The sequence below is a fragment of the Hemiscyllium ocellatum genome, chromosome 23, assembly GCF_020745735.1.
Source record: "Hemiscyllium ocellatum isolate sHemOce1 chromosome 23, sHemOce1.pat.X.cur, whole genome shotgun sequence".
In the NCBI taxonomy this organism is placed as follows: Eukaryota; Metazoa; Chordata; class Chondrichthyes; order Orectolobiformes; family Hemiscylliidae; genus Hemiscyllium; species Hemiscyllium ocellatum.
In genome coordinates, this window is record NC_083423.1 from 8,350,404 (window position 1) to 8,376,665 (window position 26,262).

Here is a 26,262-nt window from a genome sequence, read left to right on the forward strand (position 1 = left end):
CAAAATGTAGACAAAACTGGTTTCATGAGAGACTTCAACAACAAAACTGTTTTTCATTATATTTGGCCGACAATCTACTGAAATAGTTCACCACTCCACTAGTTTATGTGTATTTGAATGGACTTTATTCAATGAGTTGAAGGTTTTAATTTGATGTGTCCATTTGAGAGACCTTGGTTATATTTCAGCTGGATATGTGTGATCACGGTTACAGCTGGTGGGAATAATGTCTGATCCACACTTGTGGGAAATTTAACTGGTTAAATAAATTAATTCCCTGTTCTAATTTTCTACTGCCGGCTGGATTGTAGAGCTCCAAATCTTTTATTTTTCTAGCTAATTTAGAAGAGAGTAAATTTTCCAGCTTGTGTGTATAGACTGGATGGATCAAATGGCCTCTTCTGTAACTGTATATTCTATGATTCTAAAGTATAGTCATTGTCATCTTTTTGGCAGGTAATTCTCCTAATATTGTCTCTTACTAATTTTGACAGCACACAAACCTATTAATGACAAAATGAATGAAAATTGTGTATCAAAGAAATAATTAAATATGATCCAAATTTCAATGATTACAGTTGGAGGTCAAGTCAAAATATTTGTATTGATTATATCAATACAGGATTCATTATTCATGAAAGGAAAGACTCAGCCTGACTAATGATAGGGATTTACAAAACATGGTAAACTCAGTCTGATTACACACTGTGCAATTACTTCATGAATGCATGATGTGGAGGTGTTGGTCATGACACCTGATGAAGGAACAGCACTCCGAAAGCTTGTGATTTCAAATAAACCTATTGGACTATAACCTGATGTCATGTGACTTCTGACATCATGAATGCAGGGTGGGGCAAATTTAATGTTTTAGAACAGAATGGGTAGTCAGCCTAATTACTACCCATCTTATGTTGCTGCCATGATGTTTTAATGTCCCACCTCATGTGCATTGCTGCAGGAAATGATGGCGGGAGGGCTCCTGAGTTACAAATGTCATGTTTATGAATGCCATCCCATACAGGAATGTAATTTTAAGGATCCAACATATGAACGTTTCCAATATGTATGAACAACTATTTTACACTGTGCTACATTGTGTTCCAACTTGCACATAAATTGCATGCGGACTCAACAATTTAACCCGGGGACATGTCCACAGGCTGAGGAACATGGGATAATCAGCCCATTCCTATATGGACTGAACATGGAGGGAAAAGCAATCTGCTAGAGAAGCATATGTAGACCTGACCATTTTGTAGCACCTATTTTGCCCATCTGCACCATAAAATTGCACTTGGGGTCCTACCTCAATTGAAGAATCTGAATTTTCATCTTAAATATGACAAGCTATTCATAGGAAAACCACTATAAAGATGTTAGTTGGAGGGTCATAGTGAATGAGATAATAAATAATCCGGCACCAGTTTCAGGCTAATCTCGCTCTGTTAATACCTGGTTGCTGCAGTTAAAATCAACCTAGATTGTTTAAATAGTCCTTATAATCTTGATGCCTCCAACCCACAGCAAATATGTAAGTGCAAGTGCTACTGAGCGAGCAGATCTAGTCCTAGCTGAATAGTGAAGATGCCTGCTGATCTAACTCCAGAACATATTGTAATGCCAGTTCCTTTAATTTTAAATTTCCTCCAAACCCATCAAAGTGTTAAACAAGCTGCTGTGCAGACAAGTTGCTCGATGTACTGGTTGAAGTTACAGAGGTCAGGCAGGAGGCTAGAAGCTAGGCAAGCTAGGCAGCGTCAGGAGGTGCAGTCTCAAGAATGCAGTTACAATAATACCTCTCAGAAGCCAATGTTAGATTCAACTCTCAACCTGGACAGATACTCACAATTACATCTTGTATTTTTAGGCTCATGTTTCCTTCAAGCCAACCTTGGACCAACAGCGGAAATGCCCAAATTGTACAGATACGGCCATTGATGGACGTATTGTTGTGAGATATGATGTGAAACGGGAGCTCAATGGTGGAAACCTTCAGGTCTTGCCCAAACTTTAGAACATTTCATTTGAATCTTAATGATGCATTTACATCTTTTGGAAAGACAACGTTATTTTGTGCTATACCCTTGCTAATCATTTCTCTCTGTCTCACTGTAGGTATCCAATGGTTACTTTGCTCACTTTTTTGCTCCTGATAATCTTCCACCACTTCCTAAAAACATCATCTTTGTCATTGATGTCAGTGGCTCAATGTGGGGAATTAAAATGAAGCAGGTAAACCCTTTCGCTTCAGTGACATTGTTTCAATATGAAGATATTGTCTAGGTTCTGAATGATGTAGGCTGAGAAAATTTCAAAGTCGCCCTTTTCACTTCTTAGGTTCAGACTCAATCGAGATGCACTGGCCCCACTAGATCTCTTCTTTGTCAATTGCCTTTGCTGCCAACGTCAGTCTAATTTTCTACAGAAGACTTGTGCCTTGTGATTCATGGATCCCTAGTAGCAGGCAGACTGAGGCAAAGATTTTCATGATTTATATTTGCATAGGATATCCTGTTCATTTTTAGTAGCTACATCCTATCTCTTCCGTATCCTTAATCTGAGTCAACTTCAGTCTGACTTAGTGAAATTCCAGGCCATAATTCCTGAATTTGATGACATGCTTGAAGGCAAATTTTAGGACTGGCAAAACATCCAGAAATTCTTGATTTGTTGAATGCAATGATGGTCAACGTCAGAACTGTGCTGAAATAATTGCAAAAAGGATAGTATCCCGTCACCAAGTCACCGTTTATTTACATGTCCATAAATGGTGTACTGGATTAGCGGTGCTGGAAAAGCACAGCAGTTCAGGCAGCATCCAAAGAGCAGTAAAATCGATGTTTCAGATAAAAGCCCTTCATCCGGAATACAGGAATCAGTATTCCTGATGAAGGGCTTTTGCCCGAAACGTTTCCAGCATCTGCAGTCATTGTTTTTACCATAAAGGGTGTACACTGGATGTGGCCATCCAGCTCAGAGTCAGTCCTTGAAATGAGGAGATTCTGCACCATCTGTTAATGTCAGTCAGTCAGGGTTCCTTGATTGGCCCAGGTTAACAATCCCAATCAAGGATCTCATCGTCAATAAGGTCCACCTGGTTCCAATCACTACACGCCCTTTCAATTTCCTGAGATGCACCAATTCCACAAACAATCCCAAACAGAGAGAAGGACCTCAGAATGAAAAGTGATGATCTCAGAACTCCATTTTCTTACATTCTCTCCCCCACAGCCCTGTCATGTTTACGTCTTGTTTTCTTTGCACACAGTAAACAGGAATAATTCTCTCCTTTTCACACCTTTATTTACACCCATTTTACATTTCTTTTTCTTTCTTCTCTATGAGCTGCCCTTTTGTATATTACATTGAGTTTCGACACCATCTGTCCTCTTGCCCCTCCTCTGGTTATGTCAAAAGTATATATAATAAAAATGCCTTTCAATCCCAAGAAAGAATCATACTTAAACAAAACATTCACTCTATTGCTGTCTCCACAGATGCTACCAGATCTGCTGAGCTTCTCCAACATACTCTGTGTTTGCTTCAAAAAATGTCCCTTTCTCAAAAAATATAAACTTTTCACAACATTCCAGAATTATTTTTTTTCAATTGAATGACTAAATGTTTAGATGTGATAGGAATAACCCAAGAATAAACTGCAAATGTGACTCTGCAACTTTTCAACACACCTGATTGTTGGTGAAGACTGAAACCGATGATGAACAAACTTCAACTAATCAATATTTTTCATTTCCTACATTAGACTGTTGAAGCCATGGCAACGATCCTGTCTGATCTCCGCCCAGAGGACCAGTTCACAATTATTGATTTCAACCACAACATTCGTTTCTGGAATCAACATCTGGTTCCAGCCACTCCCAACCAGATTGAGGATGCCAAAAAATATATTGAGAAAATCCAGCCGAGTGGTGGTATGTGTTTAGGGGATGGATAAGCATAACCCCAAGTGACTCATTGCTGAGATTCCCTGTGAGGAAAGACTTTAACTCGATTTTACTCCTCGCAATGACATCATAATAAAATAGCAATTGCTAAATGATGATTCATAGGTTGGAACGTGCACTTAGTGGCAACAAATTGTAGTACCATCCACAACTACTTAAAAATTAGTTCAAAGGTGTTGGTTTATTTGTTTTCTGCTTTTTCATCATCAAATTTCAAATGTGTATATGGTTTGCTACACATGATTCCATACAGTATCTCATCGAAGTGGCTGTCATTAATGTATGAGTTACAGGAAGTTTGACATGCACTGCTAATTCTACTAACTAATGACCCAAAAGCAAAGGCTAATTCTCTGGGACCTGGAGCACTGCTCACCGCTGCTCAGTTGGAGTATTATGTATATTTCTAGGTCACATTATAGGAAACGTGTGAATACATTGAAGAGAGTGCAGAAGGGATTTACAAGATTGGTTCCAAAGATGAGGATGAGAATAGGTTGAAGAATTGGGACAGTTCACCTTGGAGAGAAGACGTGATATGGAGGTGTTGGTGTTGGATTGGGGTGGTCAAGATCAAACATCTCAAGACACCAGGTTAGAGTCCAACAGGTTTATTTGAAATCACGATTGGAACACTGGCCCTTCATCAGGTGATGATGGTACTAGTGGAGACTTTCAACATCATGAGTGGTTTGGATAGAGTAAATAGGGAGAAATTGTTTCTACTTGTAAAAGGAACAAGAAGAAGGAAGCATGGATAAAAAGTGATGTGCAAAGCAAGCAAGGGTTGATATGAGAAAAAAAAGATTTTTTTTCTCAGTGAGTAGTTAGGTATGGAATATGTTGCCTGGATGTATGGTGGAGGCTGGTTCAATTGAGGTATTTAAGAGGGCATTGGGTAATTATTCAGATAGAAATAGTGTGCAGACTTTGGGGAAGAAACAGGAGACTAGCGCTAAGTAATTTTGGTTGTGAAGAGCCATTGCAGGCAGGATGGACTGAATGGCCTCCTTCGGCTTTGTGAGGCTTCTGTGATTCTTCGGCAGTTGAATTCATCGTATTAACCTGGAATTGAAAACTAGTCACACCACTGATGACCATGAAACTATCATCGATCGATTGTCAATAAAACCATCCTTGTTCATCAGCAGGCAAGGAAACCTGCCATCCCTATCTGGTCTGGACCACATGCTGGACTGTGGGGGTTGCAGGAGGAGGGGGGTGAGGTGGTAGGGAGTTGTTTCTGAAATAGTCGAGCGAGCCATTCAGTTGCAAGGTCTCTCAGCGATGAACAACAAATGCTGCCCTTGCCAATGGTGCCTATATCCTATCAAATAATAAGAAGTTTGGCAGCTAGCATTGTTTCAGTTGTGTGGATATCACAGCTAAACTCAACCCTGTGTGGCATATAAATGCACTTCCTGTTAAATAATTAACAGGATTGGACAGCTGATGATGAGGCTAATTCTTGTCGCATGGCTGAGATCAGCTAACACTGTACAGACTGAGAAGAAAAGCTGAGACAGCGATGATATCTACTGACTGACTAACTCACAGAGTTGATGAGGGAACCTTGTTATTTTTATTCCCTCTCAGTAATGTGGTTTACGTTCCCCTAACTCATTTTGATTTGGAGTGAACCGCCTCTGATGTTGTTTGTCACAGGTTGATGAAACAATGTTCTATCTCAGCAGAAACAGTAAAGTCATGTAACCCACAATATATTGATCTGCTACTAAGAGGGATCTATATTTAACTTGTCTCTTAAGAAAACAAAATGTAATTGACATATAAGGAGTTTTTGATTTGTTTTGGGATGGGGGAAATATAGACAAGCCTATGTTTACTGTCCACCCAGACAACGTTATTGACTAACCACCTTAAAAGTCCATGAAACCCTTCTAATGATTGTATTCCTCCATCATGGTGCTGAGAGGGTAATTCTACGTTCTGGAACTAGAAAGATAAAGGAACATGTAACTGTGCTCAAATCAGAATGGTGTATACCCTCAGAGTTGCCTGAGGGAATGATGGTGCTGACAATTAAGATGTTATAATTCTTGGCCAGTTTTAGTCCAGAGCTCAAGGCTGGATGATGGTGTGAAAGCAATTTTGTGAGTTGTTGTAATGAGCTCTGCAATAGTTGACATTCTAGAACCACACAGTGCCAGAGTAGGGTGTTACTGAATCCAGTGACAGGGTCAGTGGTTAAGTGAACTGCTTTGTCTTGAATGGCATTGTGTCTTAAAGGAGGTTATGCCACTTCAGGCATGTGGTGGGTATTCAATGTTCCCTGTAATGTTCTTTTGCAGTGTGCAGTAAGTGTGTTGCAGTGCGAAGGCAATGGCCTAGTGGTAACATCATAGAATATTAATCCAGAAACTCAGCTAATGGTCTGTGCAGCCAGGTTCAAATCCCACCATGGCAGATGGTGGAATTTGAATTTAATGAAGAATCTGGAATTAAGGGTCAACTGATGACCAGGAAGTCATTGTCAATTGTCAGGAAAAACCCATCTGGTTCATTAATGACCTTTACCTGTCATCCAAACCCTGTCTGGCCTATATGTGACTCCAGACCCACAGTAATGTGGTTGGCTCTTAACTGTCCTCTAGACAATTAGGAATGCTGGCCTGGCCAGTAACACTCACATTCCATGAGTGAACTTTTTAAAAAATTGCACAGTCCTGTTACATTCACCATGAGGCCCAGCATTAAAGAACCTGAAAGGCTATTTGTGTGATGCATATTGATCCCCCGTGCTGGTTTGGTGGGGATCTTACTCTTGACGTAAATCTTGTAGATGGTGGAGAATGATCAGGATATGAGACACTGACTATACTCAGGTCACTATCTGCACTGAACGTGATGCTGATGTAGCCTGATCCAGTCAAACCTCTGCTAAGTTAGCTGCTCAGTAATTGTAAATCTCTGCCTCCAGTCTCAAGTAAATATTTTTGACATGAGGTTGAATTTTCTGCAGATTTCTCCCTCCCCAGTTTAAAAAATCCTGGTACAGCCTGCCATGATCCTGGCCAAGCCACTCCCACTGCAGTTGAATACTGGGATCAGTATTTAAGGCAAGAGCTCTGGAGCTCCGCCTTAGAGTGCAGTCAGTCAATTGGATGGGGAGCAAATCTCTGGATCTAGCAGAGCCAGAGTGGTGGAATGGCCAATCCTGAAACTACAGATTGTCCCACCACACTGAGGAGACCAGGTCAGCCCTGAATCTGGAGACCACAGCAATGGGGTGGAAGGTCAGCGGAGAGTGGGGATGCCAAGTTCAAGAGGACAAAGAGAGGGCTAAAAGAGGATCATAACCTCATGAGGTTGAACAGGGTGGGGCTTGCTGCTAAATGGTCCTCCAAAGAAATCCCCTCCTCCTTGCCCAGTCGTATGTGGCTAAACTTCCAGGTTTGAGATAAATACAGGCTTCAGCAAAAGAGGCCCCAAATTACCCATTAGTCATTCAGTATCCCAAATAGCCCAAAGGTCTGATGATCTGCCCTCAACAAAATTTCTAATAGTTCACAGGGGCAGGTGGACAGTTGGAAAGTCAAAGTAAGATTTTATAGGACCCTCGCCTTCAACCCACAAACAATGAGGTGTAAAGTACAGCCCATGATATCTGAAGAGAGAAGGATTTGGTTAAGATCAGTGCCCGGAATCTATATGGAGATCTATAAAACAAAAAATTGACATTTCTGAAAAGTAGAACAGTTGCAGACAACTAGTGAAAGAAAACAGCACTTTTAGAGTCATAGAGCTATACAGAATGGAAGTAAACCCTTCAGTCCAGCTCATCCATGTCCACCAGGTATCCCAATCTGACCTAGTTCCATTTGCCAGCACTTGGCCCACATCTTTCTAAGCCCTTCCTATTCATATACCCATCCAGATGCCTTTTAAATGTTGTAATTGTACCAGACTCCACCATTTCTTCGAGCAGCATGTTCCATAAATGCACCACCCTCTGTGTGAAAACTTTACCCTTCAGATCCTTTTTAAATCTTTCTCCTCTCACCATAAATCATTGCTCCCTAGTTTTGGACTCCTCCATTCTTGGAAAAAGACCTTGACTGTTCACCCTATTGATGCCCCTCATGATTTTATAAATATCTATAAGGTCACCCCTCAGCCTCCTTTACTCTAGGGAAATGAGCCCCAGTCTATTCAGCTTCTCCCATTAGCTCAAGCCCTCCATTCCCGGCCACACCCTGTAAATCTTTTCTGTGCCCTCTAAGTTTATCAATATCCTTCCTACAGAAAGGTGGCCAGAATTATATGCAGCATTCCAAAAGTGGCCTCATCAATGTCCTGCATTGGGTGCAACATGATGCTGTGACTCTTATACACTTCTTGGTTAAAAAAAAGCAAATCCAAAAATAATCATATATTTACTCCAGCTCTCTACATCCAAATTGCTCCACCAATTCGAGAAGCAATAATTTATTTACATGGCATGCATCATTCATTTATAGTTCCTATCTTTATCCTTCAACAGGAACAAACATCAATGAAGCAATCCTGTCAGCCATTTATATATTAACGGAAGCCAATAATTTGGGTCTGCTGGATCCACGATCTGTATCGTTCATTATTATGGTTTCAGATGGAGACCCCACAGTAGGTAAGAACATGCTAACAATAATGTACATTATCTGGTGCTCAGTTGGCTGGATAGATGGTTTGTGGTGCAGAGTGTTGCCAATTGTACAGGTTCAATTCCCACACAAACTGAGGTTATTATAAAGGACTCTCATTCTCAACCTCTCCTCTTGCCTGAGTTATGGTGACCCTCAGGTTAAACCACCACCAGTCATCTCTCTCTCTCTCTCTAATGAGAGGGTAGTTCTATGGTCCAGTGACCTTAGACCTTACATTTATATATTATCTGTAACATTATACATACATAAAATGGATGAAGATGTATGGAATCTCCAGCACAGATAAAGACAATTTAGTCTAATAATATATACCAGCACACATGTTCCACACACTCCTCCTCAAACCTTACTTCACATAACTTTATCAGAAAAGATTTGTCGTATAAGCAAAAATAGAAAATGCTGGAAAAACTCAGCAGGTCTGGCAGCATCTGTGGAGAGAGACAAGCATTAACTTTCAAGTATAATATAATTTCATCAGAACCAATTGCTGTTTAGCCTCATTAAGCAATGAAAATAATGCAATACCTATCGTAAATATTGTGTGTTCTGAATAGGAGTCATACCAAGCTCAAAATGCTGATTCTGTTTCTCTCTCTGGAGAGTTTCTCCAGCACCTTTTGTTTTCATTTCAGATTTCCAGCATCTGCAGTGTTTTGTTTTTATTTCAGTTTGACTTTCTGTTACTTTCTCTTTCATGTGCTAATGGAGCTAACTTTTAAATGTATGTATGTTAGCAATCTCAACACTGTAGAAACATATTCCAAACTTCAACCACTTTCTCTGGGAAAATATCTCCTGAATTCCCAGTTGGACCAATTACTGACTATCTTACATCCATGACTTCGAGGTTTGATCTCCTACACAGTGGAAACACTTTTTCCATGACCACCCAGTTTAGCCCCTTTTTTCTGTTAAAGATCTCCATCAGGTCCCGTTGGAGACTTCTGGGGAAAAACAGCTACATCTTCTCAATTCTCTGTAATTGTTAAAATCCCTCTGTCTGGTATCATCCTTGTGAATAGTAGTGGAAACATAATTATCCAGATGTACCAAATAATACCAAATGTAACTTAGCTAATAAGATTTGGATGGGTTTAAATTGCAGCTTTTAAGGCCACAATGGAAAGGTATAAGTAAGAACATCTACTAGGGTTTCCTTGTTATTCATTGGTAGGTGTTTGTAGGTCACAATTCCATATGACACGAAAACAGCCTCAACCTCCTTCTTTTCTTTAAGTGTAATATTTTTGAAATCCTCAAGTCTGATGTAATTTGAATTCCAAGAATTCCGTAGTCTAATGAACACAGTTTCTATTAAACAGCAGGTATGTTTGAAATATTAATACGTCTAGTGTATGGTAACATTCAAGAATATTTTCTAGTACTTAGTTTTCATTGTTTAATGAAAATAAACAGTGTTTGGTGATATTTGTGTTTGTGCTTTAATTGACATTGATGTCTTGTAAGATATTTCAACTTAATTGGTCTTTTCTCATATTGCTTTATTCTCAGTCAATACAATTACCTTGCAATATATTTGTCAATATATAGCTGTCAACATGAATTAGTTCATTATTTTGACAAATATATACCTTAAATGAGGGAATATCAAAATTGGAGTAAAAGAACTTGCATTTATATAGCATCTTTCATGTCAGTGCATCATAGCCAATGAATTAATCTTGAATTATGGCCAGGTCGTTGCTGAGAAACATTATAGTTAATGGGTGGACAGGAGGGTCTCACAGATGGCAATAAGATAAGGGACCAGTTAAACAGTTAATTAATTTCTGTAATGAAATGACCCATTTCTCTGAATCTATTGTGGTAAGTGTTTTTAGATAAGAAATGAATCAAATAGTTTTCTTCAGTCCTCTATACTTTCCACCAACTGAACTGGGCATTATGTTTATGATAAGGCCCTGCCAAGGTCTTGCTCTAGGCATTACAATGCTTTATATTGCATTGGTCTAGCCATACATCCTACAATTGTTTTGGTTATAATCTTTCAGCACTGGTTGTGAACATTTAGAATTTTTCTAATCAACTTGTTCAGAGATGTTATTATACTCCTCTGGACCAGGTGGGACTTGGCACATGTAGGATGACACCAAAATTTCATACTGAGCTGACTGTAAATTGGAAGTTGACATAGCATAAAAATTAGATCTGCTTACATAGATAATGATCGTTAATTGCATCTGCTAGGTGCTTGCACAGTTCTTCATCAATTCTAGATCAGACAGTATTTTTTATTTCTAGTCAGGGTTCTGACACAGATTTTCAAACTGCTGAACAGTATCCTCATCAGATTTAGTTAGTTCATCGTTATAGATTGTGAAGAGCATTGTGGGTCTCCCTATGGTATAGTGGTTCAAGAAGATAGCTCATCATCACTTTCCTCATGGCATGGGGGGGCAGAAAATGTTAGGCCAGTGAGCCACACCCATATCCCATGAGCGATTATTTGAAAAAAGTATTGGTTCGATGTAGATCCGTGCAGGGCTCTAGTAATGCGCACTTAAGGAACCGCTAACTTTAAAGATGGCAATTTAAGACAATGCAACTAATTCCAGCTTTGCCTCCAATCCCCAGTGTCACTATCTATGTTGGTACTTCAGTGTGATACTGAGGGATGTTTTATCTTCTAAGATTGAATCATTAAACCAAGGTCATGCCTACCCACTTAGATTGCCATAAAAAACTCCCATGGCTGTCTTCAAAGAACAAAGGGAATTTTTCCCAGTGTCCTACATAATATCTCAAGTAACATCTCAATATCTATTACCCTGGTTATTTACCTCAGTGTTGTTTGCATACATTTCCTTTGTAAATTGTCCACTATTTTTCTTATATTATTCCTGTGTCTACATTTTGAGTGTACGTAATTCACTGCTAAGCATTTTGGTACATTCTGTGGTTATGAAATCACCTTTGAAAATTCTTTAAAAGTTTAAAATTGCAATGATCACAAGGTCACCTACTTCCATCAGTCTAGCTATCTCCTTGAATAATTCAATGTTCTTAGGGAATGACTTGCTTTTCTTGAGTCATGTTTTAAGTCTCTATTAATCCTTGTCTTTCAAGGTAGTCATATGTGGTATCCTTAATGAGTCCTCCTAACAATATTCTTCTGACTATCATCATGCTAATAGGCCTATAATTATCTCCCATTGCCTGCTTGTTTTTCCTTTCTATATATTGAGAATATTCACCCCAGTCCATTAAAATGATTAACTAGTTTGAGAGCACATTTTCCTTTCATCTTTACATGCCATCCTCTTTAACATTTACAAAGGCACTCTGCACTAAATGGTAACTCAGCATAATCAGCAGGAGGGAAGATTAATGCAAAGTAGTCATTTGAAGCCTTGGCCATGACCATGGAGTTCACATGAAACATCCCTCCTTCATTGGCCCTTTGATCACCTTCCAATTATTAATATAATTAGAAAAGGGTTTACAATTGATACTGTAAATATCTGCCACTTTCTTTTCCATTGTCAGTAAAATGAAAAGAAAAAGGATATGCATTGCTCGAAGAAATTGGTGTTATCCATGTAATGATGCGAGCTGAAGAACCTACTCCCATGTATTTATTGAGAAGACAAAACCCTCCCCTGTTCTTCCTGGTTTGAGCTGACACTACAGGTTAATCTACCTCCTTGGATACAACTCTGCATTACTTTGTATCCTGAATCCTACCTGCTATGAGGTCCAGATGTCAGCATTCAGTCCTACACTGTACAGCTGCTCTCCTAGACGAGATTGCTCCTGTTTTGATTCTGCTGCATTTTTGTCTCTGCCTTATCTAAGTGTTACAAATGGCTGACTCTCTGGAGTTCCAATAGTCGCTTTCATTTACATACTAAAGTATAAGAACATTGATCCCTGCAGTACAGTTCTCCAGTACTTCTCTTCTGAGAGACTCGGCAATATGTGACTGTGAAGTTATCGTCAATATACCAAACTTTCAACCATACCAAAGTATCTCACTCTCTATCTGCTTCTCCAACATCCCACATTCCAGCCAGCTTTACGGGAAAACCCAACTGTGGCAACAGAAGTGACTATTAATCTGTTCACAAACCACACCCGCAGAAATGTTCTACCCAAGCCAGACGGAGTAACCATCAGAACTGGGCTCTAATAAATTAAACTTTTGTAACAGCAATGGTTGCAAAAGATTGCTGAAATTTCAACTTGGCCCAGATTTTGCAGTATAATGGTTGGGCATTTTTCTGTCACTGTTCCTCTGTAATGATCAGTAATGTCTCGAGTCCATATGTGTGAAATTAAATGCCTGACAATGCTCAGTGAGTCTCTGCTTCTTCAGAGAGTGCCACATTGAGGTCCTCATAGACTATAGTTAGATAAAGACTTGTAAACTGCTGAAAACTTCCATTGCCATTTTATTGGTCTCAATGAAGAAACTCCTTAAAAATGTTAGATTTTGTTGAATGATGCTTCTTAATGGCATACTAAATTTTTTTGTCGGTGCTTTTTGTAGATGTGAGATGACCTTTCTTCATTATGATTTTTATCAAATCTTCAAATAACATAATAAAGTCTCTGTCAGCACTCTCAGATGGAGATAAAATATCCCGTGAAACTCTTTTGAAGAGCAGAGGAGTTACATCCAGTATCCAGGCCAATGTTCATCCCTCAAGGAGTACATAGGTGTCCTTGGGAGCTTGCTGTGGGCAACTTGACCATCATATTTTCTACATTACAACCACAACTACATTTCAGAAGTATTGTATTGACTGTAAAGCATTTGGGATGTCAGAAGGCCAGAACTTACTTCCTTTTTATTAAAAGTACTGAACTGACCATTAAAAGTGAATGTGTAACTTTCAAATATTTAAAATAAAACATGTTCAAAGAGGGATACCAAATCTTTAGAATTTGATTTTATACTCCAGGTGAAATTAAACTGAGCAACATCCAGAGAAATGTCAGAAGAAAAATGCAGGAAGATATCTCTCTTTTCTGCCTCGGAATTGGTTTTGATGTGGACTACGACTTTCTAGAAAGGATAGCTCTTGAAAACCGAGGAGTTGCTCGGCGTATTATTGCGAATGTCAATGCATCCAGTCAGCTGAAGGTAATGCATTACTAATAACAATCAGATAAAGCCCTTTGTATCTGCCATTCCCATTGTTTTAACTACAATTGTTTCTGGGGCTTTTTTGTTGGCTGCTCTGTATGGTTACAGCGTTGATAATAAATCCAATTTTTCCTCTAACAGGTCTCCATTTCTGAGTGGTAGGTGAAAGGGCATTATTAAGTTATGTACTATTATAAATAGTCAAAGGAAAAATCCATGTATTTCTCTTGACAAATTGATGGTAGGCATCACAACTTCACCTCAAGTCTTTTAATAGAGTTTTGATGTATTTATATTGGCAAGCATCAAAACAGCATGATCTGCATTTGAATTATTTTAGCCTCATCTACTTTATTCTTTTGATATTTTGTGCCTTCCTGTACTGGCTCTTCAGTTTATAACAAACAAGAGGGAGAAGTGTATTTATTTAATTTCACTGTTCTCCTCATCTGTCTGTAACAGAGATGGTTTTGAACTTATTTATGTTTTTTTTTGTTTATTTTTCCTTTTGAAATGGACTGTGGATTTTCCCCCTCCTCGAAGCCTTTGTTTAGGAGCTAAAACAGATAGTTTTTTCAAGCATTCAGCCTGGGAGATAATTCACAATACTGACACACAACAAACTTACATGGAAGAAGGAAAAGTCACAGAACAAAAAGTTATGAATTACTTAGAAAATGATATTGGTATTAATTCACATTAATTAGAGTAAAGTCAATGTCCTATGTAGGTCCTTTCCATTGAATGTGGAACAACTGGTCTTTGTTAAAAAGTCCCAGTCTATCTCAGATTTCCCAGGCAGCATAAGGTATCTCAAAATTTTGAGGAACAGGTGTGTTGATTGTTTCACATGCCACTATGTCCTATGGGGTTCCTTCATCTTAAATTCCTTAATCAAGTGTGCCTTATTATACATCACCAAATCCAGAATTGCCTGTTCCCTAGTGGGCTGTACCACAACCTGCTCCAGTAAGCCATCTCACAGACATTCCACAAATTTCTTTTCTTAAGATCCGCTACCAACTGATTTTCCCAGTCCACCTACATATTGAAGTCTGCCATGATTATTGTAATAGTGACCTACTTACATGACTTTTTAATCTCTTGATTTATTTTCTTTCCCAGGCCAGTAACTCCTATCAGGGTCTTTTCTCCTTTGCAGTTCCTCAACTCTACTCACATAGATTCTACATCTTCCAGCTCTATATCACTTCCTTCTGTCGATTTAATTTCATCTCTTACTAACAAGGGTCCCCACCCGTTCTGCCTATCTGCCTGTCCTATGAATAGGATGTGTTCACTTGGATATTTAGTCCCCAGCCTTGATCCCCTTGCTGTGTGATACCCACAGCAATGTATCTGCCAATTTCAATCTGTGCTGCAAGCTCAATTGCCTTGTTTTGTTAATTGTGCGTATTTAAGTACAACTCCCCCACTCCTGAATCCTCTGCCCACTTCTCATAACTGTCCCCTTACCTGCTGTGCTTGAAGTTAGATTCCTGACTTTTTCCTTACTCTCTGTCCTAATACTTGTTCTGGAAACGTTAACTCTTTAATCTTGTTGACCCTGTGCCAATTTGCTCATGGTTCGGGTCATAATCCAGAGATTACAAACTTTTCAGTTCTGATTTTTAATTTAATCCCTAGTTGCTCATATTCCCTCAGCAGAATCTTTTTCCTTTTTCTACCTATATAGTCAGTACCTATACGGACCATGACATCTGGATTTTTCCCCTCTCTCTCCAAATTCCTCTGCAGCCCAGATGAGATATCCTAAACCCGGGCACCAGGCAGACAACATAGCCTTCAGGACTCTCGGTCCTGTCCACAAAGAATAATATCTAATCTCCTGACTATACTATCCCCAATTACAGCAACATTTTTCTTTTTTCCCCCATCTTGAATGGTTCTGTGGCGCTATGATCGGTTTGCTCATCTTCCCAACAGCCCAAATTCCATCCAGAGGAAGAAACTCAAACCCATTAGACAAACTCAAGCACTCAGGCTCCTTCAGCACCAATCCCTGGATCATTGTAGCTGCCTCGCTGGTAATCACACACTCCTGTCCCTCACCAACGGCTGAATTTGTGGTGGTTAATCTAAGCAGTGTGACTGCCTCCTGAAACATAGCGTCCAGGTAACTCTCCCCCTCCTTGATGTGTTACACTATTTGAAGCTCAGACTCCAGTTCATCATGTGTGAGCTGGAGTTCATCAAACAACCAACACTTGCTTCAGATGTGGTCACTATGAATTACATTGGGGTCACCAGCTCCCATATCATTCGGTTACACCATATTTTCTGGCCTGGCCTCTCTATTTCAATTGCTTTGTTAATAATTTTAGTTTTAAAACTTTGTATTGTTCTTTTAGTTTGTTGCATGTAAGTAGTTCCTCTATATATTTTTAATCTGAAAGTAACCTATAATAGAAAATAAATTAATAGCTATCATCAGCCAATGAATGTAAGGTGTACCTGTGATGAAAATCTTTTGAGCTGAGCAACTGATCCTGGTTTTCAATTTATCCTGTTAAAAAAACTCACAAACTATGAGCCTAGAAAAGGAAGCAAAAAGCACCTCTTTCCCTCTGCCCTGAATTCCCAAATTGTCTCTAAATTCTCTGAGCTATATATTCGCTTGTGCTGTGTATCATTCTGGATGTGATCTCTCCTTCCTGGTCATGTGAGACTTATTGATCACTCGTGCTTGATTACCCTGCGCACTACATCCCTGACCAAGAGGACTGAGTTCACAATGCAAAATATTATTGTATTTAGATGTTGAAACTTTCAAGTCCAGTTTAGGTTGACGTTAATAAACTGTGATTCTAATTGTGAATGACAGGATTTCTATGAAGAAGTGGCCACTCCGTTGCTGAGAAAGATTGACATACACTACGGTGAAGATGTGACAGATGTGACACAAAGTAGTTTCGACAAGTATTTCAGCGGTTCTGAGATAATTGTAGCAGGAAAACTGGCAGAGAAAAAACCTTCACCGCTCCAATGCCTGGTGACTGCGTCCTCAGTAAGTACATTCAGTGATGCATTGATCAGCACAACTTCCTGAACATGAAAAGAAATATGTTGTTTGGTTACAACCATTACTTGTCATTCATTTGCTCCAAACGTTTTGACCTAATTTCCAGCAGCTATTGTATTCTACTTCAGATAAACATTCACAGCAGGTTGCATGCTGTTAAACCTCTTGCACAACTAGGGTATACTAACAATTGGCCCCCGCATCTAATTCTTAACACACATTTGTTTGTCATCTGTGCATCAAAAAGAATAAAATGCAAAGCCAAAAGCACAAAGACAACAAGAGAATACGGCAAATGAAAGAAGGAGGAGAGAGAAGGGGAGAATGAGAAATTGGCAGAAAGAAGGGAAAGAATGGGGAAGTGATGGGAGACTAGGAGAGGGAAAGAAAAGTGAAACAAAGATGAAGATCAATGGAAGGGAAAAAAAAAGCTTGCTTTTATTAACATTATCAAAACAATGTTTTATGCATTAAATTGGTATTCAGCATCTGTTGCTTGGTAGTCACCAACAGAAGATATTTTTGCTCTTCTTCAAACAGTACAACCATAGTCACAATATCCAGTTGAACACAAAGATGGGAGCTTAGTTCACCATCTCATCCAAAAGGCAGCATTTCTGGCAATGATGTACGTCCAAGGTAGTGCTTTCAAATGCCAACCTATAACATTGTGCGGTGTTTGAATCCAAAAGTGAGGGTCAATACATTTGAGAGAGACCAATATCCTAATAAAAGAGAGCAGGAAATAATGAGAAATCATAAATTCATAAAAGTAACATAGAATATATACTACCTGTAAGTGAGACAATTATAGCTAATCTGGTGTGCGAGTGAGAAATATCTTAACATTTTTAGCTCCTTAATTATGTAGATTATTGTCTGAGGTATCCGGTGGCAAATTGGTTTAAACAGGACCTACTGGAACTAGAAAGAATCGGAGTTTTAACTAACAAATCAGATTTCAACAAAAATTAGGAGGAAGTGGATATTTATAGATTTGTAAATTGAATTATTAATATTAAGCAATAGGAAACGAAGTGAATATAATCCTTATAAGGTAGGTATTATGATTCCAGCTGATGGTAATACTGAACTACTCAGATCCCAGAGTGAAACCAGGCTTGAAAAATAATAAATTTTACTTTTGTAATTTGGTTACTGTAATAGTCAATGATTGAATGTATACACAAGAGGCTGCAAATGTATCTTTACATATAACATATAAATTAAGTCTACTTCACAATGGAAAAGACAAAAAAATCTATATATGTTTATATGCAAGATAATTTGGAAACATCTTACCATAAACAGTAAAAAGATGGCTCCTTTTTCCTAACTCCTTTATTCTTTTAGTGAAATTTTGAACATTCACCAGATGTGATTCTCCACATTATTGTCTCTTCCCAAGAAACAGGTGCAGGCTAACTCACTCATATGTCCTCACTGAGCTACAAGAAAGACTTAGTACTTTTTAAAACACTGTCGATTTGGACTGTTAAAACAGCTTAAAACTTCTTTCTAATTCTGATGGCCTTTCTTTTTTATCATCATTCATGGGATGTGGATGTCATTGACCTGGCCAATGTTTATTGCCTATCCCTAATTGTCCAGAGGGCAGTTAACATTGCTCTGGGTCTGGGATCACATGTAGGACAGACCAGGTAAAGACAGCAGATTTTTTTTCCCAAAAAATATGAGCAAACCAAATAGCTTGTCTAACAATCAGCAGTGGTTTAATTTGGCTCTTAATCCTGTTTTTTTTTAAATTTACACAAACGCCTGCTATGGTGGGATTTGAGCTCCAATTCGCAAGACATCATCTGTGTCTCTGGATTAATAGCCAATTATTAATACTTCTAGGCCATCACCTCCCAATAGGCCTAAAGGCCACCAGAATGAAACTGACCTTTTGCTGATATGGATCATTACTTCTAGTTCGGACCTATTCTTGACCACTCTTCATCTGTCTCTCCCTAGATCATAAATCTTCAATTATTAAACACTTTAGCCATTATCTCACTAAGTAGCTTGTCTAGTCATTGAACATAAGTCATATAATTTCTTTGAAATGTTGTTTTGATCCACTGCTGAAAAATGAGTTTCGGACCCTTAAAAAAAAGCCAAGTCACTTTCACAGAACTGAAAACCAAAAACACACTCATGGCTACCTTATAACACAAGTTCCATAAGACCATAAAACATAGGAGCAGAAATTAGGCTATTCAGTCCATCGAATCTGCTCCGCCATTCCATCATGGCTGATAAGTTTCTCAACCCCATTTTCTCACTTTCTCCCCATAACCCTTGATCCCCTTGATACTCAACAACCTATCTATCTCAGTCTTAAATATACTCAATGACCTGGCCTCCACAGTTTTCTGTGGCAATGAATTCCATCGATTCACCTCTCTCTGGCTGAAGAAGATGCTCTTTATCTCCATTCTAAAAGGTCTCCCCTTTACTCTAAGGCTTTTCCCTCAGGTCCTAGTCTCTCCAACAATGGAAACATCTTCCGAACAACTACTCTGTCCAGGCCATTCAGTATTCTTCATGTTTCAATTAGACCCTCCCTCACCCTTCTAAACTTCAGCAAGTATTGACCCAGAGTCCTCAAACGCTCCTCATAAGTTAAGCTTTTCATTCCTGGGACCATTATCATAAACCTCCTCTGATCATGCTCCAGGGCAAGTACATCTTGCCCAAACTGCACACAACACTCCAAACGTAGTCTGACCAGAGCCTTATAGAAGAAAGTGAGGACTGCAGATGCTGGAGATCAGAGCTGAAAATATGTTGCTGGAAAGGCGCAGCAGGTCAGTGCTGAGTTCGAGGGTTGGGACTGAGACAAGGTTGGGGGGAGGGGAAATGAGGAAACTGGAGAATTTTCCCAATTCCTTCATCTCCGCCGCATCTGCTCCCAGGAGGACCAGTTCCAATACTGAACAACCCAGATGGCATCCTTCTTCAAAGACCGCAATATCCCCCCAGACATGATCGACGATGCCCTCGACCGCATCTCCTCCACTTCCACGGTCCTTCGCCCTTGAGCCCCGCCCCTCCAATTGCCACCAGGACAGAACCCCACTGGTCCTCACCTACCACTCCACCAACCTCCATATACATCACATCATCCGTCATCATTTCCACCACCTCCAAACGGACCCCATCACCAGGGATATATTTCCCTCCCCTCCCCTATCAGCATTCCGAAAAGACCACTCCCTCCGTGACTCCCTTGTCAGGTCCACACCCCCCCACCAACCCAACCTCCATTCCCGGCACCTTCCCCTGCAACCACAAGAAATGCAAAACTTGCGCCCACACCTCCCCCCTTACTTCCCTCCAAGGCTCCAAGGGATCCTTCCATATCTGCCACAAATTCACCTGCACCTCCACACACATCATTTACTGCATTCGCTGCACGTGATGTGGCCTCCTCTATATTGGGGAGACAGGCTGCCTACTTGCGGAACATTTCAGAGAACACCTCTGGGACACCTGGACCAACCAACCCAACCCAACCACCCCGTGGCTCAACACTTCAACTCCCCCTCCCACTCCACCAAAGACATGCAGGTCCTTGGACTCCTCCATCGCCAGACCATTGCAACATGACAGCTGGAGGAAGAGCGTCTCATCTTCCGCCTAGAAACCCTCCAACCACAAGGGATGAACTCAGGTTTCTCCAGTTTCCTCATTTCCCCTTCCCACACCTTGTCTCAGTCCCAACCCTCAAACTCAGCACCACCTTCCTAACCTGCAATCTTCTTTCTGACCTCTCCGCCCACCCCCACTCTGGCCTATCACCCTCACCTTAACCTCCTTCCACCTATCACATTTCCAGCACCCCTCCCCCAAGTCGCTCCTCCCTACCTTTTATCTTAGCCTGCTTAGCTCACTCTCTTCATTCCTGAAGAAGGGCTCATGCCCGAAACATCGATTTTCCTGCTCCTTGGATGCTGCCTGACCTGTTGCGCCTTTCTAGCAACACATTTTCAGCTCAGAGCCTTACAGAACCTCAGAAGTTCCAAAATAATAATAATAAATCATAAACCTTCTTCATTGACCTTTCCAAGTAACATTTTGATGATCTAATTTTGTAAGTACAATATGTAAATTTATGGGTAGACCACATATCTCTAAGCAGAAATGGGTACTGCAGATGCTGGAGATCAAAGTCAAGATCAGGAATGATGAAGGGCTTTTGCCCGAAACGTCGATTTTCCTGCTCCTTGGATACTGCCTGACCTGCTGTGTTTTCCAGCACCACTCTAATCTTGACACATACCTCTAAACCCTTCCTATTTATATAGCCACCCAGATGCCTTTTCAATCTTGTAATTGTACCCATCTCTACCACTTCTTCTGGCAGCTCGTTCCATCCATGCACCATCTCTGCATGAAAATGTTACCGCTCCGGTCCATCTTAAACATTTCCCCTCTCACCTTAAACCTGTGCCCTCTAGTTTTGGACCCCCCCGCCCCACCCCAGGAAAAAAAACATGTCTATTTAGCTTATCCATGCCCCTCCTGATTTTATATACCTCAGTATCTAAAGCTCCAGGGGAAAAAAATCCCAGCCTTTTCAGCCTCTCCCTATAACTCAAATCATGTGTAATCAAGTTCAAAAGTACAGGAGTACAGAGAAAAGTTTTCAAACTCACCACACACAGTGCCATCTTAGGTATAAGTATCTAGGCACAAGAACTTAAGAGCAAGGTAGAAAGAAATAAGGAACTAAGTTAAAAGTTAAACATTACAGTGACCCTTAGTACAGCATAATAAAAGGAAAATAAAGTTACAACTTAAACCCTCCACCCTGGCAAAATCCTTATAAATGTTTCCTGAACCCTCCCAAGTTTAACAAAGCTTCCCTATAGAAGGCCCTAGCATTTTAGTGCAATGCATGATGCGATTCCTGATTAGAAACTGCATAGCACTGAACTCAGATTTGCATTCTGACTTGTAACTTTTGTGGAGTTCCCAATATCCAGTGCACACACTCGAGGGCGAGGCCAAAGCCCAGTGTGGACGGGTGCCTGGATTGGAGCTTTGGCAGCCTGAGATGCCAGGAGCGGGCCCAGTGAGCCAATGGAGCTAAGGGAGATCGAGCCAGTCTAGGGAAAACATGTCAAAGCAGAGGAGATTGAAGATTTATAGGAAGTGTGGTCCCAACATGGCTAAGCACTAAAGAAAGGATGCAAAGTTTGAACTTTTGCTTAATTTCTTTATTTTCAACTTAATACTAATAAGGACTGTAATGTTTAAGTTGTAACTTTATTTCTTTATTTCCCTCTTTTATGCTGTACGAAGGGTCGCTGTAATGTTTAACGTTTAACTTAGATCCTTCTTTCTTTCTACCTTGCTCTTAAGGTCTTGTACCTAAGTACTTATACCTAAGATGGTGCCGTGTGTGACGACTTTGAAAACTTTTCTCTGTACTCCTGTACTTTTGAACTTGAGTACACATGACCATAAAGTCTAAATCTAATCTAAGATGTAATCTAATGTGTTAGCTATGTAGTTCAGCATTCTGGTAGTTTTCTTGATTGTTGTTGTGCATTGGTTCAATATATTAAGTATTATGTCTATTACAATTCAGCAGACCATGACTATATTAACCATTAAGTAAGCAGTACTTTGTGTTTATTTAAATAAATTTGACCTGGCAGTTGTTCTGACCAGTCACACATCTTATCCACTCATACTATCTTTTCTGAAGTACCCTCCTACTTTAGTGTTACAGCACCCATCGCAAAAAATATGCAAAATTTGTCAATAACCTGCATTGACATCAATTTTAAAGTTGTCATTTACCTCCAGGTGGAACAGCTTGGGATGGCAACATCGAGGGCCAAAGGGCCTGTACTGCGCTGTATTTTTCTATGTTCTATGTTCAATGTTCTAACTCTGTTTACTCCAAGCTTGCACTTGTTAAGGTGTGCAAAAGGAAGCAACAAGTCATGAATATTCAATAACTTTATGTTTACTTAAAACTTTCTAAATCTCTCTGTAGGATTACAGTTTGTACTAAGTGCCAACTCTACTTTAAATAATGCTGTGGAAATGAATGGAGTTGGGACAAATTGGACAAAAGGTCACTAAACAGAAGGGACATTTTCAATACTTAAGTAGTGTCCTATCATGTTAAACCCAGTTGCATATAGCAGGCAATTTTAATTTGCACGAATACACTGTTATAAACAAAAGGAACTGTATCTGAATACTTAAACCTTTTGTTAAAATTTAGTTTGAATCCAAGTTATCTATCTGCATACTAAATTTGATTTAATTCAGATGTTGCATTGTTTAAAAGAAACAATAATGATTTTGTTTAACTAACAGAGAAATTCAAATTGATCATACGAACATGCTGTTTGTTTTTGCTCTGCTTGCTCTTTCTGAGATAGCTTTCTGTTTTTCTTTATGCTTTTGACATGCTTTGAGGAGGTGTAACTGCAAATAAAGATTGTTTATATTTCATGGGAATTGTAATTTACATAATAGTTGTCGACAGGTATAGCAGAATTGCAAGACTACTAGGTGACAGAACATTATGTATTTTCAAGTTCTTCTCATATCATCAGCCCACACTGAAATTTTTAGAGATATCTTGAATAAAATACATCAGATTTTTTTTGGATTAAATTACCTAATGATTTGGTAAACATATCAGGGTTGGTTTTAGTTTTCACTTTAGCTTTAGTTTGGTCTGAATTAGATAAATTAATCTGTGCACAGAGCAGTAAATTGAAAAAAGATAACAATGACATAAAAATACAATGGAGAAATCTCTGAAAAACATTTAATTCTGACCAGACATTACCAGGAGAAGTTTGTCAGAATTTGTTCTAAACTGGTTCTGGATTGTTGATGATATTAAATGTGAAACCTTGACATGTGCTTTACCGATTCTTTTCTCTTTCAGGCAAATGATGATCTAATGTTTCAAGTAGACTCTCCAACAGATGAACTCGACAAGATTCTGGCTAAGCAGAAATATGTACTTCCAGAGTTTGCAAAGCAGCTATGGGCCTATCTTACTATTAACCAGTTGTTATCTGAGAGGTCAGTAATATCAGCCTTGAACAACTCAGTAGGAGCTTAATTCCTCAGTGTATTGTGTTAGTTAGGACTTTAACTTGTTTGAAATAGATGATATACCCCTCCTATTGAGGATAAAAATAATTTGATAAAACAGTATTTGTTTGATAATATCACATTTCACAACTTCCAATCATTGAAGATTTCTGAATGCAATACCCCTTTAGAATAATGTATTTGATAACAGATACAAACCTATCCTTCAACCACAATGATATTAGTTATCAATATTATTTTGATGGTTCTTTTAGTCAGCCACTGTGGTTTACTCACATAAAGATTAATTCTCTGAATTTCCATTTCACAACAGAGTGCTTGCCCAGTCAGCTTTGCAGAAGAGGAATATCACAAGCAGAATTTTAGCTATTGCCCTGGTTCACCAACTTATAACACCTGTGACTGCCATGATGGTAGAGAATGACGAAACTGGCCAGAGGCTGTTGGCAGATTCTCCTAAAAGCACCAGAAATGGATGCTGTACAGGTTAGTAAATGTTCAGCATTAAGAGTGTTTGCCATTTTTCCCAGGGTTGGGTCTTGATTCCAGCACGAGACAAAAGTCATCGGCCACTAGACTCAAAAGGAGCCAATTTGAGGATGCAACAGAATGCTGAGTGACCTAACTACAAGTCGGGTCTTTGTCAATGCCAGCTATCTTACTATCTGTTTCTCTGACAACAACAAAAACTAATTGTCAGAAGTGTGATATTAATTTCATTATTAAAATTATCATAAATGTGCAAAGATTTGCTACAGTTTGTGCAGACAATTTATAGGCTAATAAGATATTCGCATTTTTATGTAAGAATGGGAAATTATAGGTGGCTGATATAGGTGTTCCCTGTATCCATGGGTGATAAGTTCCAAGACCTACTACAGATGCCCGAATCCTCAGATAGGGGTGAACTCTACCATTTAAATGGGAAACTTACTGCCCAGGTCCTTGCTCTTGTTTATTTCTGGAATATTGCATGTAATATTTTCAGGCCACAGTAAACCACAATTCTAATCCAATTAAACTAAAAGTAGACATACAAATGAACGGTAAGAAACTGAGGGTCATAGTAGAGGGTTGTTGTTCGAACTGGAGGTCTGTGATCAGTGATGTGACACAAGAATCAGTGCTAGGCCACTGTTGTTCGTCATTTACACAGACAATTTGGATAGTTAATAAGGTTGCAGGTGATGCCAAAATTGATGGTTTGGTGGACAGTGAAGAAGGTTATCTGAGAGTAAAATAGGAACTTGATCAACTGGGCCGGGGGCTGAGGAATGACAGATGGAGTTTCATGCAGATAATTGCGAAGTGTTGTATTTTGGTAAGTCAAACCAATACAGGACTTAAACAGTTAACAGTAAGGACCTGGGGAGTATTGTTGAACAGCAAAACTTAGGGAATGTAGTTTCTTGAAAGGAGCATCACAGGAGGACAGGGCGATGAAGAAGGCTTATGGCACGCTTACCACATTGGTCAAAGCATTGAGTAAAGGAGTTGGAACATCATGTTATTGCTGTACAAGACATTGGTAAGGCCATATTTGGAGTATTGCATGCAACTCTGGTCAGTCTGCTAAAGGAAGAATTTCATTAACAGGAGAGGGTGGAAAAAGATATACAAGAATGCTATTGAGACTAGAAGGATTTATAAGGAGAGGTTGGATAAGCTGGGACTTTGTTCCCTGGAGTGGAGGAGGCTGATGAGTGATCTTATAGAGCTTATAAGGTCATGAGGGTCATAGATAAAGTGAATAGCCAAGATTATTTCCAGGTGATAGGGAGTCCTAAATTAGAGGGCATAGCTTTAAGGTGATAGGAGAAAGATTTTAAAGGGACCAAGGCTCAACTTTTCCACACAGAGCTTTAATGGAATGAGCTGCCAGAGGAAGTGGGAGAGGTGAGTACGGTTACAAAATTTAAGACATTTGGACGGGTACATGGATAGGAAAGGTTTACAGGGATATGGGCCAATGCAGGAAAATGGAACTAGTTCAGGTTAGGAAACTTTTTGACTTTATAACTGTTACTCTGTTGGGGTTTTTGTGGTACATTGGTAATATCCCAACTTCTGAGCCAGGAGGCTTGGGTTCAAGGCCAGGGTCCTGCTCCAGAAGTGCGTCCTAATACCTCTTAACAGGTTGATTGGAAACAATCTATGAACGTTATTGTATGCCTTCCCATATGCCATTATTTCATTAGATATGTACAAGTGTCAGAAAATTACAATATTCCCCTCACTGTATGTCACAATGTCGAAGTAAAATTAAAAATTCTATTCTGCCACATATGATATTGAATCAGATATCCAATTAAGATAAACAATATTTTTTTCCAACTATTATGATTTCAAAAGCCAAACATTAACATTTTT

At 39.4% G+C, this 26,262-nt stretch overlaps 1 protein-coding gene across 1 annotated transcript in view; it reads left to right on the plus strand.

Annotated features, from left to right (window-relative positions):
• The window catches only part of itih2 (inter-alpha-trypsin inhibitor heavy chain 2), a 60,040-nt gene that overhangs the window by 13,132 nt on the left and 20,646 nt on the right, over positions 1-26,262 (plus strand). The window contains 8 exon segments of the mRNA XM_060842525.1: positions 1,871-1,999; positions 2,119-2,235; positions 3,767-3,935; positions 8,473-8,598; positions 13,564-13,745; positions 16,594-16,776; positions 23,720-23,859; positions 24,206-24,378. Coding sequence (XP_060698508.1) covers positions 1,871-1,999; positions 2,119-2,235; positions 3,767-3,935; positions 8,473-8,598; positions 13,564-13,745; positions 16,594-16,776; positions 23,720-23,859; positions 24,206-24,378 — 1,219 coding nt within the window.